The following is a 22,690-nucleotide window of genomic DNA, read 5'->3' as shown; positions in this document are numbered from 1 at the left end:
AGGTCTGGCTTGTCCCGGTGTTTGCTTCTCAAAATCTGGTCACCTTACTTTAAGTGTGGTGACATCCATCAAAATGAGTGGGTTGCAATTATTACATTTCAAGAGGGTGGTTTGCTTGCTTGTTCCTTTTAAACCCAGCGAATAAATTGACCCGTCTCTTCCGTCTCACTGGACTGCATGGCACCTTGTCTCAATGCCCTGGAATGCACATTCCAGCCGGGGCGGCCATTCATGTGGCGGACAATTCATCTGCAGTAGGGAATTGTAGCAATGCTTAGAATAAATTGTTGCTCCAGTCAGCCCAGAGGCATTAAAAAATCCCTTTTATTCAATGAAGGAAGAAAGGCAATAGGCGATAAGCCCTTTCATTCGGAAACCCCACACACACTGCTAACGAAAGGGCATGAATGACAGAGCTGTTCCCGGCTGGAATGCGGCGACTCTGACCTGCAAACAGGTCTCCAACTCCACGCATATTTTGTTGGAGGAAAAAAAAAAGGAGAAAAGGTAAGAACAAATGAAACAAAAGGTCAGACGTATTGTGGCGCTTTCCCAATATAAAGTGATGCTTCAAAATCTCGGGGCAAAGACTGTTGTCATGAATGTCCCTTTATACTGTGGGGGAGAGAAAAATGCTTTTGATGTGCCAGCAAATGGGGACTTTTGTAAACAAATGGAGCACAGCCTGATTGTACTCACCGCGTCACAGCCTTTGTTGCTCTTTAACTTAGCCTGAAAAGCCGCTCGTGCGCAGCCAGACAGGCATTTAATTAAAAATAAAAAATATTTTTTAATGGGAAGCTCCAGCAACGGGCATATTCGTAATAAGAAAATCGTCCAGCGTGCTCCGTGCGTATTCCCCCAGCGGCCCCCGCGGCGCAGGAAGGCGTCAGATCAATAATGTATTTGTGGAGGCCTGAAAAGAAATACAAACCCCAATTCTTCTGGCTGTTTGGCGCCTTTGTGAACTTGGGGCTGCCCAGGCCATACACAAGAGCAAGTGAATGTAGAGCGAATTGGGGTCTTTGTTACTCATGGTGGCGTGGCGTTGCGTGGATTCCTGCGCAGGAATGCAGCCTCTGCCCCGACTGCTGATACAGAGGAGGCAGAGGCCTCCCGCAGAGCGGCCAGGGTCCGCCAGCGCAGATAGCAGCAGCCAGGGCGAGGGTGAAAGCATCTCACTCACAGCTCTGCCACCGAAACGGGATATGCGGCCAAGCAGCCAGTAACACAAACTTACTTCGCTACTTGCAACCTCAGATCTCTTAGTCTGCCTGGCTAAGTGACGCAAAAGATGGCATTCATCTACTTTTAGGTGCGAATGAATTTTTGTGCGGAAAATTGACACAAGAGCAGTGTTATACGGCACTGCACCGCATAGCACAAATCCCCTGAAAATATATGCAATATGCACATTATCAGTGCAGAATCAGTGCAAACGCTCCAACTATTGCACAGAAAGATAGATCAGCAAAAGTTGCGAAAAGCCAAATGAATTGCTTTGCATCTGTTTTCATTTGGCACTTTTATTTCATTTCCATTCGTGGAGCACAGCTAATCACCCATGAGTGTACCAGGTGCGGAGTAGGAATGTAGGCCTTATGGAAGTCCTAACCAAACAGCCAGGTCTTTAGCTTCATATAAAAGTCGAGAAAGGATGCAGACACCCTTATGTGTTGCTGGAGGTAGTTCCAGGGCTTAGCAGCGATGTAGGAGAAAGATCTTCCACCGGAACGGATTGACTGGATGCGGGGAGCTCGTGGAGTGTAGTAGTCTGGAAGGCTGGTTGAAGCAAAGACTGTTGTTGAGGTACCTAGGTCCTGAGTTGTTTAGTATCCCCTTCAAACAGTTGGAAGTAGGTGATTGTATGCTGTTTTATCATGTGATTCATGGAACGTTCGCAAAAATGACACATATCACACTATTGACACTTGGACTGTAGTCTTAGCAACAAAATGGATACTGGAGGATGTGCCTCAATCACTAATCCCATGCAAAACCTCGCTGGCTTGTCTTTGAGCCACCGTGCAATGATAGATCATGTTTGGTGCTGCACATCTAAGGCATTAGGAGTATTTGTTGGTCCAGGATAATATGAGCATGCAACAGTTGTAAACAGACCCCGCACAATGTTATGTTATGCTGTTCGCTAATGGTGCACGATTCTTGCAGAACTTTCAGGAGTGATGCGGTTTCTCACCTCCTAGATCTGTCTGGCAACCTTCACAAACCCCTCCATCCCCTACCCTTCCTCCGTCCTCCAGAGCACCCCTCCCCCTGCATCCCTCCCCTCCCCAGTGATGCCCCAATGGGAAAAAACCCTTGATGGCAGTACATGCACCGACAAAGTTTATGAAACCTGGGCGGGTCATCTCTACAAGGTCTAGGCAGATCCTGTACGCCCGAGCTGCTCTTGCCAAGACAGGAGCCTCGAATCACCTACTGTAGCAGCGGTTCTGAGGATTAAGGTCCCTAAAAGTTAGCAAAATGAAGGTACTGAATGAAAGATCTGCAGTAAACGAATTTAGATTGTTTGGATCAAGTGAGGTATTTAGATTGCTAGAGTCGAACACTAAAAGACATACATAGTTCTAAGATTTTCTCACCCAATTTATTTAAAAAGAAATTTTTCACACTGTTTTTTGCTGGGATCACATCATTTTGTATGCTAGCAATCTGTAAATGTTATGAGAGCCTCGCCTACGTCACTACCTTTATTTGACATGTTAAATACCATAGAGATTGGGAATTTCCACATTACATTTGCGGTGGTATGCTTGAATTAGGACATATACACCTACAGTTGGTCATTGGTCACTGCACTACCAGCAGAGATGTATATGCATTAAGTTTGCTGCTCGACCAAACTCTTCACCCGGCCAGCAGATGGCGCTGCTTGACATCACATTGGAACTCGGCGACTAGGTTTCTGGAGAGATGGAGACCAATGCTCGATAGTTGGACCATATCAACTTTCACCATTTCAATAATAAACAGTTTCACGGAAGAATTCATGAAAAAGTAAAAATATTAATTATTAGTTTTTGCCTGGAAGCTATCTCTAGTTCTCATGTAAGCACTGCTCAAGGGCACGTATGGATTTTTGCGACTGTTTTCAGGTTATGTTAGGTTAATTTGGTGTTCTCAGCGTTTGAAAATGCCGTTCTACCTATATTTTTTCCCTAAAGGGGACAGTATCAGCATTTTGCTATTTTCTTTTTTTTTCTGATGTACTACATACAACTGTTCTATGCGCCTAACCACCTATGTACAATAATTATACAAAACAGTGACGGATGGGATGCTTGAATCAATCGCAGCCACTGGTAATTACCTGGGGCCACATCCAAATCCACTGTTATTTTGCACACTGTGCCACCTCAATTTGGACCCAACTGTATGCAAATAAAGTCTCGACTCTGCTCTAATAGGAAGAGTCCTGCCCGAACAACCAAGCCAGATCCTGCCTGAACACAAGCAACCCAGGACCGGTTTCGCCCTAGTTGTTGGTTCATCAGCAGGGTACAACTTGGTTCCAGTGACAAAGTGTGCACAGGACTCACATCTGGTCATACCAGTCTCACTTGGGGCACCACAACAAGGATACAAAACAGTGATGATGGAATGCTTGAGTTAATCTCAGTCAGTAGTAATCACTCTGAGCCACATCCCACTGCATGGCTACTGTTCCCTAGTTATGGCTCATCAGCTGGGCAAAACAGGTCCTGGGTTGCAGGAGTTCCAATTCAGGGGGGGATCTGGCTTGGAAGTTCAGGCTGGACTGTTCCCATTGGAGCAAGGTCGAGACTGATTTGCCCACGTGGCTGGGTCCAAACTGAGGTGACATGGTGAGCAAAAAAACGAAGGATAGGGACCAGCCCCTAATAATAACCAGTGGATGAGATCAAATCAAGAATTCCAGCCATCTCTTTTTTTCTATACCTTAACCATCTATGTACAGTTCAGCAGGGTTTGGACCCAGGGCCTAGTCTTTTGCTGTGCACAGCAGGAGATGGCCCCTGGGTCTAGCTCATAGACCGAGCCCATGCCCAACTCGCCACCTGTTGCCAACCCCTACTGTGCATGATCAGAGGTCCTGCGTCCTAAGCTGCACACAACAGAGTTAGCCAGGCCCTGTGCCCTACACGCTGTAGGAGTGCAATCCCCACATGGCATTGGTTTAGCCAGAGCAGGGGTTGGCAAAAGTGTACAATCAGCTGTCTGTGGCCAATAGATATATTCATTAGCTGCACAGGGAGTTCCAGCGTCCTGAATAAACCGGTTTACCTATTTAAGATTAGGTGCTGGTCAAAATATGATTCCTTTGTAAGTCTAAATCAATTCCAAAGGAATTGTGTGACCCGACAGAACCAATTGTAGTTGATATAACTTATGCCCAGATTCTGAGGGATATTGGGTTACCCCTTGTTCTTTTACTTGGTCAAAACATGATGGCAGTCCTATGTGGTTAGGTGAATCATTCCATTTCACCATCTACACCGGCTTGTTAATCATATCAAGGGTACCATGAATACAAATAAAAAGGTTTGGGTTTACCCTTAGCTATTTTTAAGCATGTTTCACCGGAACCCCTTTGATTGACTTGATATCAAATATCATAAGAACTGCCTTAAAGGTTGAGTCCGCCAGAGTGGCACAGTCCTACTCTGTCATTGGTGAGGTCGCTGAGAATAAAGCATGCCAGGATAAGTTGTGGGTGAGGCGACCGCTTTAATTTCTTGTTTGAATCCTAGACTATTGCAGTACATTTTATTAAAAGTGATTTGCAACTCAAGTACTTTTCGTGCTATATGCAGTTTGGCAAGAGGATGTGCCTGGGTATTTTCCTTCTGTCTCTTGGTGATAGGATATCGTACAATCAAACTAACAGGGTAGATTTTTTAACCTATTATTAGTCCCCACAGTTCTTTCAAATTGGGTTGTGACATTTTGACCACACGGTACCGCCAGCACCGATGTTTAGGCTCCCTCCTGGATACCGGCCACAACCAATGCACAGGATGAGGATTGTTAATTCTGGGTACAGCCCACAGTTGGCACAGTGAGCTTGCCACTTCCAGGCACATGCCCTCACAACCGACAAGGTAGAGTGAGTCACTTCTGGGTACTGCCCACAATCATCCTTCAGGCTGGGGATATTCGGTCCTGGACAAAGTTCACAAGCTCAATTAGTACTTATTCCTAATTAGTCCTGATTTATAGCAAACTTTCGGTGGTTTTACAGCTTACTGTAAATTAACTAGATATTGGTTTATTCTGCAAGCAAGTGCATGGAATCTTGTTCATTTCATTGACAGACACTACAACTGAATATACTGTCGGCTAGACTCCATCATGAATCTAACATACACAGCTGACTACTATCCTTTTTTCAAATGCTCTATTAATGTTATTTCAACACACATACAGAACATGCTTGGCATGAGTCGGCATCAGAGTCTTGCTGAATACATTTGCTGCTACGGCTGTAGTTACTGTCTTCTACAATTGTGCACTAAAAGTCTTGCATGGCTATACTATCCAAGATATAACGTATAGCTTTCTTTTCTCCTATACATTTGTCCGTGCCCTACATTAGAAAACTAGCATTAGTTTAAGAAGAACACTATTGTCAGTTTATGTGCGATACTAATATGAATTTATGCGGGGCACTTGTTTGAGTTTAGCTATTTTACGTATGACACTACTATGAGTTAAAGTAGTACGCTAGTTTAATTTTACAAAGAAAACAAGTATGAGTTTAAGTAGAACAATAGAGTCAGTTTATGTAGGACACTAGCAGGAGTTTATGCATAAACAGGTTGTGCCTTATCAAGGACTTCAACTGCTACTGTAAAATACTTTTAATCTTTTAAACCTTTTTCAGGCTTATTGTGTGTAATAGTGTGTGTTTTATCATATTTGCAACAAAGCATAGAGCAAATTAGTATCGCCAGGAAGCCATTTTATTTGTACTGTTTTTGCTGCCACGCATACCTCTGCGGTTGTGTAGAACCCATCACCAGACAGCTCATTTCAGGGTTCCTGATGAATCCCTGGTCAACCACAGCATGTGCCGATTGTGCAGTAGGACCTGATCAAGCTCCAGTGACAGCTGGGGGACTGTAGGTCGTGCCACCATTTTTACCAGTCTGTCAGCGGTCTAGTCCTCACAATCCCTTTTTCATCCCCTAATAGCTGGAGGAATATTTAAGGCAATTGCAGGTGTGGACGCACCGCACTTTACAGGTTGTGCCGAACTTGGAATTCTGCTGCTATTGAAAATAACTTTTTTTTTAACTTCTCTTAAGCCTATTGTGTGTATTAGAGTGGGTTTTATCATATTTGCAACAAAGCATAGAGTTATTTGGTATAAGCGGGAAGCCGTTTCGAACTGTTTTTGCTGCAGCGCATATCGCTGCAGTTGTTTAGAACCCCAAACCAGACACCTCATTTCAGGGCTTCCTGATCAGTCTCTGGTCTGCCACAGCGTGTGTCGATTGTGTGGAGGGTCCTGGACAAGCTCCAGTGACAGCTGGGGAAGATTGCCTAGACCACGCCCGCCATTTGTACCAATCGGCTAGCGGTCTAAGGCAATTGCAGGAGTGGATGTACTACCGGTGCGAAGAAGATGTGTCAAAGGGAAGCCTGTCTATGCATGTCCATGCCAAGCCACAGCCAGCCGCCAGGATCCATTAATCTTTTCCCCTTTAGTCTCTTGCCATCAAAGTCAATAGACTGTTGCTTCTACTTTGTTCAAGTACTGGGCTAAGAGATATCAGGGAACATGCAGCTGCTTCTAATATTCAGAGCGGATGCTGAACATGCACCCTATATCTTGAACAAGATGGCCCTTATCTTTGCAATATCTGCATTTTCAGATGTTCCTCGCCCTTTCTGCAAATAATGCCGAAAGCCTCAGCACACAAGAACTCTGGCCAATCTTTTGAGCTCCTCGGTTCATACTGCAACGTTCATTCAATCTCTAAACATGCTACTGAGTTATGGGAGCTGTTGGATACAGAAAAGCCAGATGTTTGTTGCTTGACAGAAAACTGGCTGCACCTAGCAGCCCTCCCTCACGTCTTGTTGCTCTCCTTGCAGACTATAAGTTAATCAGGCTTGACCGAATAAGAAAGGTGGGTAAGGTGTTGCCATTGCTTTCTGCAACTCTATAAAAATCTCCTTAGTAGAGAGTTGCTCCTTAAGAAGTGGGTGGAAATTTGCATTTTCAAGTTGGAAACACCCATAAAAGGAACCTGGAAGGGGGCACTCATATAAAGGCCCCTAGAACAAAAAAAGATTTTAGCAACAAATGAATGGAATGTTTGGCCCCCCCATACCCTTGCTGTGGATCATTTTCAGCTGGTGGGGGATTTTAACCACCATGTAGAACCTCGCCACAGACCCTGGCACTATCCCCCTACTCGCAGACCTAGAATCTCAAAGTTTGCTCACAAACGTATCCAATCTCTCTGTTGAACCTCCCCACCCCCCAACCTCCATCCTGCTGGTCTGGACTGACCATGATGCAATTAAATTTCACTTTCAAGTGGGAAGGCTCCCTGATGATAGGACCACAGCACGTAGGTTAATCAAGTCCTGGAGGCCTGTGCTCTTCTCACATCACATTTTCTCCCCACTCCCTGACTAATCAGAATAATATGAACATGGCCTAGGAAGCTTTTGAGAGTTTGGTTATTCAAACCCTAGATAAGGTTGCCCCTACTTAATTGAGCAGTCCTAAACCAAAGACTATTTTGAGTACCATGGTTTATAGACTCCTTAAAGAAGGAAAAAACTGTGTAGGAAAATGGAATGTAAATGAAGGACCTCAAAAACCCTGGAACATAGAGCAATGGCTTCAAGAAATTATCATACCAATCTAAAAACAGCAAGGAAATCCCATATTGTAGATAGAATCAACGATGCAAGGAGAGGAGTTGGCCGAACGGCTAGTGCTGTCGACCTTGAATCTAGGGAACTGGGTTCGAGTCTCGGCAATGACGCTGAACATCCTGTGATTCTGGGCAAATCACTTAATCTCCCCGTACCTAACAAAAAAAAATGAATGTGTCCTCATGCAATGCAACTGGTGCTATGTAAAGCGCTCTGATACCCGATTTGGGTCAAGTACGCGCTATATAAAACTCTGTAAAATAAAATAAAACTATGCAAAAGAAATGTTTAAGATTGTCAAGGAATTCACCACATCCCCCAGCACACACCAAACCGGTCTTGGCATCTCAGGCCCTGGCAAATGATCTTGCCAACTATTTTGGGGAAAAAATAGTCAGAATTTAGAATACGTTTGCAAAAGACACCACACAAGAATTTAGGGCTGTGCCTATCCCTTAGGAAACTGATTGCGCGTTTTTTTCTGGAAGAGTTTAATGGTGTGACTCAGGGCCAGGTCAATGCACTGATAAACTGAGTTAAGTCTGCATCACCAGAGGATCCTGCACAACCGTATATCATGGCAACTTTGGGCCCAGCACTTCTCCCTTCTCTCAATGAACAATTCACTCTTTTCTTTTGCCAGGAAACATTACCGGTCAAGTAGAAATCAGTTTGGGTCAATCCTATTCTTAAAAAGCCCACAGTAAATCCCAAAGATTTAGAACATTTCAGACCTATTTCACTGCTCCATTTCCTTGGAAAAGTTATGGAAACTAAGGTGAATACCCAACTAACACCTTTTCTAGAAAGCCATGCTTTGCTCGATCCCTCCCAGTCAGGTTTTCGAGCTTGTTTTAGCACATAAGTGGTACAAGTTGAGGTATTAGACAACATAAGACTTTCTTTGGATGATTGGCACTGAGCAATGCTGGTACTATCGGATCGATCAGCAGCATTCAGCCCAGCTCCTACTCAGTCTTAATTAAAAGACTGGGGCAGATAGGTTTCAGTGGGAAAGCTTTGGGGTGGTTGAAGAATTTTCTGAGTGAGTGCACCCATACGGTGCAGTTAGAGTCCTACTGCTCTTGAACCATAGCCTTGGAAATGGGAGTTCCACAGGGATCCTCTGTGAGCCCCACTCTTTTTAATATCTAGGTGGCCCCACAGGCACAAGTGTTCAAATCTTTTGGTTTCCAGGTATATCTTATGCAGATGACACTCAACTGGTCATCACAATGGGACATAACCCGGACTCTACTAAAGAAAGATTCGGCGACTGCAGAAATAAGATCGCCTCATGGATGTAGCTCAACTGTCTTCAAATGAATACGAGCAAAAGAAGGATTGTGCTCTTTGGGAAGGCTCATTCTGTGTGGTCTGAGGACAGGTGGCCACATTGTCTGGGTCCAGTTCCCACCCCAAAAGCAGTAGTCAGAAAACTGGGAATCGTGGCACTTGAGAACCTCTCCATGAGGGAACATTTGAATGCCAATTCGGGCTCCTGCATTGGAATCATGCACCCTCTCGGGAAAGTATTTCAGTGGCTATCACTTCAGTCAAGAAAATCCTTAGTCCAGCCTCTCATAATCAGCTGCCTGGACTATGGCAACGCGTTAATGGTTGCCATGAATGAAGGACTGTTCTCCAAGCTCCATGTGGTTCAAAATTCCGCGGCACAGCTAATCTGTCATCTTCCACCTCGATCACACTCCGGACTCATTCTCAGAACCCTTCGTTGTCTGTCTATATGAAAAAAAAGCACTCTGTGTTTAAACTTCTTTGTTTGGTCCAAAGTGTACCTTTCTGTTTGCTGGGCAAACTGCAGTGATCTGGCCCGACTCGGAGTCTCCGATCCAGCGAGAAACTCCGGTTACATCCTCAGCACATCTGCATTACCAGGTATGGGGGCTGTGCATTCTCACACTTAGCCCCCCAGCACTGGGATCAGCTCCTGCTACATCCTTGTAATTGAATGCATTTTAAACAGTTTAAAACATCTGCTAAAACCTGGGTTTTTAAAAATCTTTCATTAGTTTTAGATATTTACTTTAATATCCCTGTCCCAAGACCTGTAGAGCCGAAACAGTGCTAAGAGACCCTGCACAGGGCGATACATTGCACTTAATAAGGAAATCTAATAAATCTAATGTGAAACACTAGTATCAGGATATGTGGGACAATAGTAGGAGTTTACAAAGGAGACTAGTTTGAGTGCAAGTATGATTTTAAGTGGAAAACTAGTGTTCATTTATGTAGGATACCAATAAGAGAATATGTAGTGGCAATTAAGAGGAGTATTTATAGGACACTACTCTGTGTTAAGGTAGGTCACTAGTAGGAATGAAAGCAGGACATTAGTGTCCGGTTATGTAGGACACCAGTATACATTTATGTAAGGATACTAGGATGAATGTATGTAGGACACTAGAATGGGTTAAATTAGGTCAATAGTGTAAATTTATGAAGGATACAATTAGTTTATTTAGGGGTACTAGGTTGTCTATAGTGTGGAGTGGTGTGGCTCACTGGTTAGAGGCGGCAGACCCGTAAGCAGAGGACAGCCCGGGACCAGGGTTCGATTCCAGACGCGGCAGGGTCGTGGACCAGGGTCAGCGGGCTCGATAATTCTCGCCTCGGTGCCTACTCCAGTCAGGGACCACACTCGGCAACTCTGGGCATTAGCTTGCCTCAACTTCACAACGGCCACCCCAGACCGCCGGGGATGCTTGGTCGCACCTTAGAGATACCCATTAGGGACCATCTCTCAGGGTGAGCCAGGACGGGTTCCCCAGCGGTCGAAGCGCGGAGATACTCCTCCGGGAGTCGATTCTAGCGCTATATAAACCCACAATTAAATTATATGTCTGCCGCTAGTAGGTGATGAAATAAGATGCTCATATGGGTTAAAGTATGTATGTATACGGTATTTGTAAAGCGCAAACTAATCACCCCTAGGGGTCTCAAGGTGCTGGGGGCCGTCGGGGAGGTGAAAGGAGCTATTGCCCAGAGTCACAGGGTGCTGAGCTGAGCTGTCGCCGGCTCTTGATCTGTGAGCCCCGTGCTCCAGAGTCAGCCGCTCTGTCCGCTGCACCACACCTCTCCCTTGTAGGACGCTAGTATGAGTTTATGTAAGGACACTAGTAGGTTTTAAAGTAGTTTAAAAGTAGGTCACTAGTATGAGTTAAAGAAGGACACAAGTGTCTGTTTATGTAGGAGACTAGTATACATTTATTTAGGGATGCTAGGATGATTATCTGTACGGCGCTAGTATCGGTTAAATTAGGACAATAGTGTAAGTTTATGTAGAACACTATTAGTTTATTTAGGGGTACTAGGCTATCTTTATGTAGGATGCCAGTAGGTGATAAAATAAGTCACTAGTAAGGGTTGAGTAGGACACTAGTATGAGTTTATGTAAGGACACTAGGATGAGTATATGTGAGACACTAGTAGGTGTTAAAGTAGGTTACTAGTATGAGTTAAAGAAGGGCACTAATCTCAGTTACACTAGTATATGTTGAAGTGGGACACTGAGTGTAACAAGGATGCACGAAATAAACTCGCTGTATTACAAATGCGCGTAGAAAGGAAATGCAATTCAACCCTTCAATGTACAAATATCAGCGTCCCATTTATGTTTTAGGAAAAAATGAATGCGCAGGCTAAATCTATTTCCGAACATGGGAAAGGCCGACACTAAAGCATTCCCCGCGCACACCCAGGTCCGTCGTTTGATCTCAAATCCTTGCCCAGGGGCAAGTAAACAAATCCGCAGGGCCCTGTTACTCAAGCCAGCGCTGAGATTTATGATTTCAGAAGTCAAAGTGCAAAACGCACGCCCAAATTAAGCCTGGGAGAAAGGGTCCATCCAGGGCGTAAACTTCAGCAGCAGCAGCCCCCTTTCCCCTCCCTCGGACGATGCAAGTTTTAAGCCGAGCGTGTATGTGTCTGCACAGGCCACTTTACAACCCCCTTTGCTTCTGCAACTCAGTGGGTGAGGCCGCAGGGCACTTATGCAGCTGCTCCTGGGCAGTGTTATACCCGACTTGCAGCAGCTGCATACCATAGGCTGGGCTTGTGGGCCTCAGTGTCGTACACTTGGTATAAGCGTTTCCAACAGTAAAAGTGTAAAAGTAAAATCGAAAGAGTAAAATGGTTCTGACTCTTTATTAACGACAAACTGTGTATAGGATAAGAAAAAAACACTGGACCTTTTGAACTTCGATAAATTTGCAAAATGTATGAAAAGCGCTCAGATAGAACTAAGCACGCGCTTGGTATAGTCTCGTGGCAGCTCATTTGAAGGGGGGATGGAGGGGGGGGTTCAATGTATGGCCGCGTGGAACAAAACAGCAATTGATGGCTCTTGAACTACTGACGTAAATAAATAGTACTAAATCAAATATAGAGTATTAGGCATGTTAATAGTGTAACACATAATTTTGAAATATATTTTAGCGTTTTGTAGGTATTCACGCACCTATCTTTGTAGTGTGACAAGGAGTGTGGCTCACTGGTTAGAGGCGGCAGACCCGAGAGCAGAGGACGGCCCGGGACCAGGGTTCGATTCCCGGCGCGGCAGGTTTCTGGACCAGGGTGAGCGGACTCGATAATTCTCTCGCCTCGGTGCCCACTCTGATCAGCGATCACACTCGGCAACTCTGGGCATTAGCTTGCCTCATCTTCACTAACGGCCCCACCAGACCGCCGGGGATGCCTGGTCTCACCCTGGAGATACCCATTAAGGGACCATCTCTCAGGGAAGCCAGGAAGGGTTTCGCAGCGGTCGAAGCGCCTTGGGACCCTACGGGTAAGTAGTGCGCTATATAAATGCCAATACATTGATCCATGGCTAAACTGAGCACGTGGTAATGTAAAAGCACGCTCATATATGAAATTACCATGTGTCACTGTTTCGAAATAACAGCTGCGTGATATAGATATATATATATATATATATATATATATATATATATATATATATATATATATCCAACTTATCAAGGTTGCCCTAAATGTGGGCAAACATAATTGATGGATAGAATGCTGAACAATGTCAAATATATATCAATAAGCCATGCAAAGGGTTATATAAAAGGTGTAGAATTAGATTTTGCATTATTTTCTTTCCTAACAACCTTCCAACAGGCATCCTGAAGAAATAAACTAGACTGACTAATGCAGTTTCTCATAGTTGCACCAATTACACTTGATTTATTTGGGTGAAACAAGTTGGTGACTAACTAATCTGCACAGTTTTGCATGGAAACGTTTTATTTTCTTTGGAACTTTAAAAAGCACTTGGCCTCATCAACATCAGTTTAGAGAGATGGAACCGAAATGGGATGAAGCAGAGCAATGAAAGTTCTGGAGAAAAGAGAGTTGGAGTCCAGCCAGATAATTAGGAGGGACCTAGATTTGTTTAGAAAGACTGTTTTTTAGTTTACTTAAACAATGGTTTCGGTTTGCATTAGAGGGCGATGGCTGTTCCAAATACTGGTCAGTGGCATTCGAGATGGACCACTGATTCGTTACTATGCATTAAAATTAGGTCACTGGGTTTTACATCCTTGCTATTCAATGGACTTCCACATTTCTTCAGCTAAAAAGTCAACAAGTCCAACATGGCCCATTTTGCTCCGGCATCTGAAGTTAAGTTCAATATCCCATTACAACCATCCATGCTCCGGACATTGAAGTTTTCTATCCTACACGGAAGACAACCATTTGAGGGTGGGTGAGGCTCAGCATCATTCTCAAGCTCTTTCTGGTTCCGATGTCAATGAGCAAATAAGCTGCACTCAGTGGCACTGAAAGTGAAACCATTCCGCTCAGCATCAACACTGTTGTTTTATCTCATCTAGCATGACATCACATGATGATGAAAACATTCTGCATATTAACATGGGGAAGAACCTAAGGGTTTATTTGGATATTAACAAGGACTGTCTTGCTAAAACACATAGCAATCATCAAAATGTTTATTGTGGCATGTGTTCTACAAGATCATCGATCTCATGCTGATTATTCTCAATGCCAGTGTAAATGGGACAGCTAACTCCAGGTTAGATTATAAAATGACACTGTACCGTGTCTTGCCCCCAAAAAATGGGACTTGATTCAAAGTGCTTAGAATGCAAGGGTTACTCTGACTTTCAGTTTAGCAATAATATAACATGCTTCCTCAGGCAGGAATGCCTTCAGTTGGCTTCCGGTGGATTCCAGAATTAGCTAACACCATTTATTTATTTATTTATGGGCTTATTACGCGCCGGCATCACACCCGAAGGTGTATCTCCGCGCGGTGCTGTAAGGTGGGCAGGTAGAAGAACTCCTCCTAGAATAGTACAGTCTTTAGGCGTTTCCTGAAAGCTGAGTGACTCTGACATTCTCTAAGGGAGAGGGGGAGGTTGTTCCATAGACGAGGACCCATGATAGAGAGGGCACGGCCTCCCTGTCTGGTCTTATAATGTCTAGGAACCTGAAGCAACTGTTGGTTGGAGGACCTGAGGGTGCGGGAAAGACGGTGATAAACAAATTTGTCTGTCAAGTAATGTGGTCCCAGATTGTGTAAACTTTTGTGTATCACACAGCTGATCTTGAATTCTACCCGTTTCCGGATAGGGAGCCAATGAAGGGCCTTAAGGAGGGGAAGGGACGGTGTTCTGGGGGGGGTGTTGGTCACCAGCCGTGCTGCGGTGTTCTGCACCACCTGTAGTTTATTGAGCACTCCCTCATTGGCAGCTAGGAGTAAGCCATTACAATAGTCCAGGCGACTCAAAACGAGGGCCTGGACCAGGGTCTTCCGGGTATCGTCGGGTAGAAGGGGGAACACCTTCCGAAGGAGGCCAATAATGTAGAAGCAGGACCCTGCAGTGGTGCTGGCATGGTGAAAAAGGGTGAGGTCCTGGTCTAGACGAACCCCCAGGTTCTTTACTACCTGTTTGGGGGGCGGGGCCTGTCCCAAGCTAGAAGGCCACCAATCTGGGGTCCAGAGGATTCTCGCCTCCCCGAATAACATGACCTCAGACTTTCCCACGTTGCATTGTAGAAAGTTCTTGGCCATCCAGCTGGCGATTGCAGTCATGCCGTTAGAGAAAGCTTGTCTAATCTCTGGAGTAAAGGTCTTAAAAGTAAACAGCAGCTGCGTGTCGTCAGCGTAGGAGATAGGCATAAACCCAAAGGACCTTGTCATTTTGGCCAGAGAGGAGACATATACGTTAAACAACGTAGGGCTAAGACATGAGCCCTGCGGGACTCCTCTGATGATGTTAGCCGAGGTGGATCTAAAGAGGCCATGTTCACCTTCTGAGTCCGCTCTGAGAGAAAGCTGGTAAACCATGCCAGGGCAGATTTGTCGATGCCTATCTCCTTTAATCTGGTAAGGAGAATGGCGTGGGATATGGTGTCGAATGCTGCGGACAAGTCCAGCAGCACCAACACCACAGACAGCCCTCTGTCCAGGGACATGCGTATGGCATCCGTAACGGAGAGGAGGGCGGTCTCAGTACTATGCCTAGGCCTGAACCCGGACTGAGAATGGTCTAAGCTGCCAGTCTGCTCAATGAAGGTTGAGAGATGGTGATTGACGTGCTTCTCCGTCAGTTTTCCGATGAATGGCAGAAGGGAGATAGGCCTCAGGTTGGTCATGTCTGACCAAGGGATGGCGGTATTCTTCCTGATAGGCTTGACTATGGCCTCCTTCCACACCCGGGGGACCAGTCCCTCAGACAGGGAGCGATTGATCACCGTCCGAATGCAGGGGCTAAGGACACTCCCAATGAGGTGCATGACACGGGCAGGTACGAGGTCTACCGGGCTGCCTGACTTAATGGTCCCAATCAGAGAGTTGACCTGATCTAAGGTGATCTCAGGAATGAATGATAGTGAGGCTGAAGCAACACAGGCTTTTCCAGGCTGAGAACTGGAAAAGGGGGTATTTTCATCCACGGATGTGCTTGATTGGGAGATTTTTTGGTAAATGGCATCAATTTTATCCGAGAAGAAACCGGCCGTGTCATCGCACAGTTTTTGGGTTAGCACTTCTGCACTGTCGCAAGCGACAGGCTTGGTGAATGTGCAGAGCACCTGGTACAACATTTTGGGGTCGTTGCCGGCCCCAGAGAGTTGGGAGATAATATGGGACTTACGGGCAGCTCTAATGTTTTTATGATAGAGTCTCATTGCTGAGCTATACCTGTCTCTATCAACAGTGCTGCGCGAGAGTCTCCAGGATTTCTCCAACTTTCTGCACGCTCTTTTCTCCGCGCGCAGTAGGTCTGAGTACCATAGTTCTTGTTTACGGTCCGACCGTTGATTACAGCGTCTAAGGGGGGGCGATCATGTTGACCGCCGTACTCAAGGCATTGTTGAATTTGGACAAGGCCAAGTTGGGGGAGTCTGAGGGGAGAAAATCAGGAGGAATAAAGGCAGTTCTAAAGGAATCAACGGACACCTTGTGCCACTGCCTGCGCCATAGCGGCAGGGGGACAGGGTTGGGGTGTTCCTCCAAGAGAGTGGGGAGGAAGAAGTTGATTATAAAGTGGTCGGTCCATTCCACCTGTGAAGGAGGATGACAGGTCAGGGAATGAGAGTTCGATAGAATTAAGTCGAGGGTATGACCGGCCTGATGAGTCGGACCCCGGTTGCACTGTTTGAAGCCTAGGGCAGATAGGTCAGTCAACAAGTTGCGAGTTTCAGCGTTGTCAGATAGTTCGCTGTGGACATTGAAGTCCCCTAGGAGTACAAAATTGGTTCCAGATCTGATATGGGGGGCTAGTGTCTCCAGGAGGATAGTCGAAGCCTCAGTGTAGGGACCCGGAGGGCGGTACACTAATGCTCCCTTCCAGTAAGATAGGGGTGAGGAGCCAATTTTAAAAACCAATATCTCAATGTCATCAGTGCAGCATTGGTCGAGAAGAGTGACAGTAAGAGTATCCTTGTAGATTACCGCGACCCCGCCGCCAGTTTTAACAGGGCGGTCAAGCCTAAGAATCTTGTACCCCGAAGGGACCCCCAAGGTGATAGCAGGGACCAGGTGGGGTTTAAGCCAGGTCTCGGTACAGAAGCAGTAGTCGGGGCGGTTTGCTTTAAAATGGGCTTCATACTAAGTACTTTTTTATCCTAAGCAGTCTTCAGGCGGAGATTGGGAAGGGAGTACCCATATATTTATTGGAGATATAAGGGGGTTATCTGTGAAAAAAGTATGTACCCAATACTGCTACAGTGGTATAATGCTCACACGCATGTTATCTTCAGATTTCCATTTGCAATATTTTCCAACTAGTGGATAAATCTCAAGCATGTAAACTTTACCCATTTGAGCTCTCCCAAAAATACTAGGATTATCTTCATATACAAAGCCCTCCTCTATGATTCTTTTCAGCCAATGAATAGTCTGAAACTTGCTGCAAATGTAGCAGTACCCCTGCACACTCCAATTTTGCAGTTTTGTTTCTTACATTTGTGAATGGGGCTGTAGGTGTATATTGAATGTGATAGGTGCCCTTGACCTCATAGGCGAATGCCAGCGGTTCTTGGGGTGGGAGGTGTATCTGTTGTTTAGGTAAGGTATACATACAGAACCCAATGTTATTTATTTACCTATAAAAGCATTCCAATCTGCATCCAGATCCCCAGCATTGGCAAGACATCCCCGCATTACATTGAGGCAGTAGTTGTTGCACGGCTTCACCGTCACCAGACCTCTGCAGTACGGACAGTACATCATTTTCACCACAGCTTGTGAGCACTGGGGTGTTGGGTTTACCTTCAGAAGAAAACAAATGGAACATCAAATTAATAATGTGCTTTTGTAACAAACAAAACATTGCATTCTGGGACTTGTGTTTTTGCTTTCACATAAGTACAGTCTGAAAAGTTCAAGCAAGCAAGTGCTGTTGTTTAAAAAGCCAAGATTGGCTGAAGGTTGCATACAGGGCATGAAAGTCATTTGATGGCTGTAAAGCACTTTTTATTCTAAAATTATTGCGTTATTACCATGTGCCAATATGTCTAAAACTTACAGAATCCACCTCTAAAATAGATTTGAGTCCCAATGATGCCTTAAATGCAGATCCAATGTTATTAGGTCACGCCTACGTAGCGCGCATGCACTACATAGGCAAAAAGACCTTTAGCAATCGCTTTGGCTTTTCAGCCAAAAACGTGCATGCGTTCCATTGCCTTCAATGGCAACGCGTGCACGTGTGGCGATTCACTTGCAGGAGCACGCGGCGCCATATGGTAGCAATTATCGCTCCTGACATTGCTCGCTCTCGCAAGTGAAACGCTTTCACTTTTGCCGACACTTTTTTATCCAGCACTCACCCCCTTCTCTCGCCCCTCCCCCTGCTGCCTCCTTTAAAGTGAGGAACGCGCTTGTTTGGGGTTTCCATGCGCAGGGACACTCTTTAGTATGCAGACCAGTGCCAGGAGCACAGCTGCGCGAGCAGATGTCTCAGTGCCCCTTGGATTTGTCGTCGCTGCCCTCCTGGGGCCAGGAGGCTCCACACTGTCGCAGGTCCCATTGTGCAGACCCCCAAAAAAGCATGCCTATGTGCGCTAGCGACCAACAAAGACCACAACTCATTGTAGGTCACTGTGGCTCATTGTGGCTGCCAGATGCACTACACACTTGTTTTGTTTAGGCTCTAGGAGACCATTTAATTTACAGAGAGCTATATGACTGGACAAAATCGAAAGAACACCAGTTTCGGAAAGGGGTGGGGCTGCATAAGAACCGTAAGCGGACCGACTCCTTAAATTGAAGCCATCTACTCAAGCAGGCCCACTCAGACAGTAAAGTTCCCATTAGCAGGCTCCATACGAGCTGCTATTTTCCGAAGAATAACTGGATGGTAAAGCACCGACATGGTGCAAATCGTGACTGAAAGCACAGTAGCAATAATGAATGTTTATAAAGCGGTTGGAGCTGGGGTCTGCGTGCCGCTATGCAAACCAGGGCCCTTTTAGAAAGGTAATTCCAAGAATATTTGTATCACACAACAAAGTGCCTTTTGTGCTTGCGCTTAGAACTGAAAGAGCACGGCAGGCACCTGCTTTAAAGCTGAAGCTTACACCCGACAAATGTCTGCACTGTGCGAGCCTATCAAAGCAGCTCTCCTTCAGAGTAGAGCGGTGGCGCACAATTGTGACCAGTGCCGCACAATTAAAATCCAAGTCTAGGAATTGCTGTCACTTTTAGTAAGCCCTATAGGGATAGTCAGTGCTGGGAGCACGAGTTATATGAATAGATCTAAAACTCAGACGATTCACACGAGTATCAAAACATGCCCAGCCCTGGAGCAGTTTACTGTTGTGCCTGGGATCAAATCTGGTTAAAGTTTGGGGTCGCAGTCCCCCTCATTGCCTCGCAGCAAAAATGTACACATTCGTAATCATATAAAGGATTCTAATATAGTGAAATAAACTCCTTTAAATCAGGGCACTTCTGTTTCACTAAATTGAGTGATTCTCGGCAAACATCTTTGTTCTCCTTCCCCAGTATACTCCTCAGACCAACAGTAAAGGATCTGACAGCGCAAGTACACCCAGTGTAAGAAATATATAGAAATAATGACCTGGAGGACTAGGCCCCGCCCATCGCTTCAATGTAGGCTTCCAGTACTGCCACCGCCTCACAGAGCAGCAGGGCTGTCGGAACTCCCGCAGAGCGGGCAGGGCCTCAAGAACCGAGCTAAGCCCTCACTGCATTACTCACTCAACTACTCCCCGCCCGTGACTTAATAATTCCCTTGAAGCAACCCCCACACTTCGGAACAGGCTACACCAAACTAAACAGGCACGCCCACCCAAACAGGACGTTTAGACTCACACAGGCCCCTCCTGCTTTACAGTAAAATGCCCAAGCCCATGTACCAAATCATACATTTTTATTTGCTTAGTTTTGAAGCAGTGGAACCGGGCCATAAGGGCGTTGAATCGCAGTCCAGCAGAAGAATATATACAGTAGAACTTGTATACGAAAGGGGGTCATGTATATGGCATTACATGAGCATGATTCTAGAGCGGGGCACACCAGGCATAATTTAGGATCATGAGAGTTGTTTAGCAGTGTGGGTACATCATGCGACAGAGTTGATTTGCATAGCACTACTAAACAGAAGTAGTACATCAAGTAGCCTCCATTCGTACAGCAGGACCAGTGACACCAGTGTCCAGAGGCCTGACCGACCCACGGAATCTTGATTATGGTGGTATTCCACACTCCTAAAAGTAGCTAGGACAATGCTTTGACAAGCATTGGCATAGCCAATAGGTCTCGCTTTTGGGACTTTATAAGTATTTAGTTATGCAGCACAATATCCTTGGTGCAACAACATTAACTGTTGCAAACACTTATAAGGTCCTAAAGGCGAGACCTATTAGCTATGCCAATGCTTGTTTTTACTTTTTGGCTCAAGGTCCTACAAGTAAAACACATTGATGTTCTGCATGAATATGCCAAGCCACACCATTAGAAGACAAGTTATATTGCATTCCCTATTCTGGAAGTACTGGTTTGATAAACTAACCACCTTTGGTGGATAGCACCAAACCAGGAGCCAAGACATTTCCAGACAAATAAAAAAAAAAGTCAAAAAGAAAAAAACACAGAAGGTCGGGCTTAACCACCTTCAAACCCTGGATCTGAACCATATCCCCAATGGAATCAGCATGGATCCAACCATCCTTCAAATCAGGAAGAAACAGAAAATTAATGTCTTTCAGAAGCACGTTACCTTAGAATTACACGTCTACCACTTGCCAACACTGTGATTGTTCCCTCATCTTACACCCTTGAGGAGCTCTCTCTTGCTTCCCAGCCAGGTTTGCACTATAGAAATAACATTACATTCAATCTTGCAGTGCTAGGATGCTTTGTGTGTACACACACACACACACAGCAGTATTCCACTAGAAAGGTAAGCAACATGTAGTGTATTAGTGTACTTTGAGGCATCTGTGCATGCCTTACGGGCAGTGACCCTTTGAAAGCTGAGTATTCCTATAATGACAATAATGGGAGGGTTATATCGTTCCCGAGAAGGGTAGAAGAAAATTCTCCTAGAACCCTGTGCCGTTTCAATGAGCTCTGCAAGACTCGTGATTCTAGAGTACTTCAACAGATTGGTATGAGGCAAGGCTCTCTCACTTACGTCGGGCAGGATGCATACTAGACCTGGTATGCACAGCTGGGTGAATGAGCTCAGTTCAGCCCAGTGTGCAGAGCATGGGAAGTTGTCACAGCCACCCAATCATGTTGAATGTATTTGGAACGCGATCACAAAGTGCTGTCAGCAGCTTTATTCACTGGGAGGAATTTAACTCATTTCAACACACACAGCTACTCGGTGCAGATCACAAAGGAACACCCAGATGACACTCACCATTAGGAATCTAGGACGCCTGAAGATTCCCTTGCAGCCCTAGTCCGCCTGAAACTTATGGAGCACAACAGAGCATCTCAGGGGGGAAATGAGGAGTGCAGAAGACCAATAGAACACACATTGAGTTATAAACTAAGCACTTTAAGGGTATCGCGAAAACTCATCCCCTAAGTAGCAAGAATATTGTCTGTTAAAACTATGCCCAAGTAGAGACAGATTGCTGATAGAGAACATTTAGTTTCAGAATTGAATGTGTTTAAAGGGTGGAAACTTATATTTAATGATTGTAAGTTTTAACAAGTGTAGGATCTTTACGTTTACAATATTTCCTAATCCACTAGTCAAAAGTAGGCCAAATGCCTTTTATCTGATTTTCAGGAGAAGCACAAAAATGCGACTACTTCTGGAAAGTGCAGAGATACGAGTGAGCTTCAAAGGTTAGAAAATAAGGTAAGTGGCGGCTCCGAATTACTGCAAAAGGCAAGAAGAACAGTGTTTATTCAGTATGTAAGTAGAAGTACGGTTGCAATATCTTCGTTACTACAGGAAGAGTCCGTAGGAGCTACACTGTATGTTCTTCAGCACTAGTGAAATGTATTTGTAAATGTGGAGAAGCCACATTGAAACAAAAATAAACAAAATTAAGTCAACTAAACCACCAGAAAGGCCCTGGAAACCTCTGCAGTCTCAGCTAACAGACATAAAATGTAGGGCTCCTGGTGATCTCTCACACAAAAATGTTCTTCTCAGAACAGGTGTTGGGGCATTTCTTTGGGTTGGCTGAGCCAATACTCAAACATTAAGCAATTCCAAGGTTATCAGAATAGTGCTAACGCTGAAATAGTTAAACATGATAGTTTGAGTTTGAGTTTAAAAGTTCTTGTTGAGCGCACATATACCAGCGGCTTCTTGGCGCTATAGCTAACGGGGACTGCGAGTGGAGGTCAAAACGGGCAATTAGTCAAAGAATTTTGTAAAAAGATGGGTTTTGAGACTTTTACGGAATTGTGAATAGAGGGGGGTGGAGCGAAGTTCAAGGGGAAGGGAATTCCAGAGGGTGGGGGCGAGGACAGCAAATTTAGATCCACCCCACTTCTTTCTCCGGAAGCGTGGGATGGTAAGGAGGGACTGGGTGGAGGATCGTAGAGCCCTGGTGGGGACATAAGGGACGATCTCAGAGGAGATGAAGGCTGGCACCGAACTAGAGCGGGCCAGGAAAGTAATGCATGCGAGCTTGAATTGAATTCTTGCTCGCACGGGGAGCCAGTGCAGTGATTTCAAAAGAGGGGTAGAGTGGTGGAATTTAGGGAGATTGAAGGCCAGGCGGGCCGCCTGGTTCTGTATTTGTTGAAGGCGACGCAGGCTGTATGCAGGAATGCCGGCATACAGGGCGTTCCCGT

General features: G+C 45.3%; 1 protein-coding gene across 1 annotated transcript in view; it reads right to left on the bottom strand.

The window, feature by feature from the left end:
* GPC4 (glypican 4) overlaps positions 1-22,690 on the bottom strand; it is a 200,430-nt gene that overhangs the window by 19,150 nt on the left and 158,590 nt on the right. The window contains exon 4 of the mRNA XM_086918699.1: positions 17,503-17,668. Coding sequence (XP_086774825.1) covers positions 17,503-17,668 — 166 coding nt within the window. The remainder of the gene's footprint in view (positions 1-17,502; positions 17,669-22,690) is intronic.

This window comes from Lissotriton vulgaris, chromosome 4_1 (genome assembly GCF_964263255.1).
Source record: "Lissotriton vulgaris chromosome 4_1, aLisVul1.2, whole genome shotgun sequence".
Classification (NCBI taxonomy): Eukaryota; Metazoa; Chordata; class Amphibia; order Caudata; family Salamandridae; genus Lissotriton; species Lissotriton vulgaris.
The sequence above is the reverse complement of the archived record's forward strand: the minus strand, read 5'-3'. Positions and strand labels throughout refer to the sequence as shown.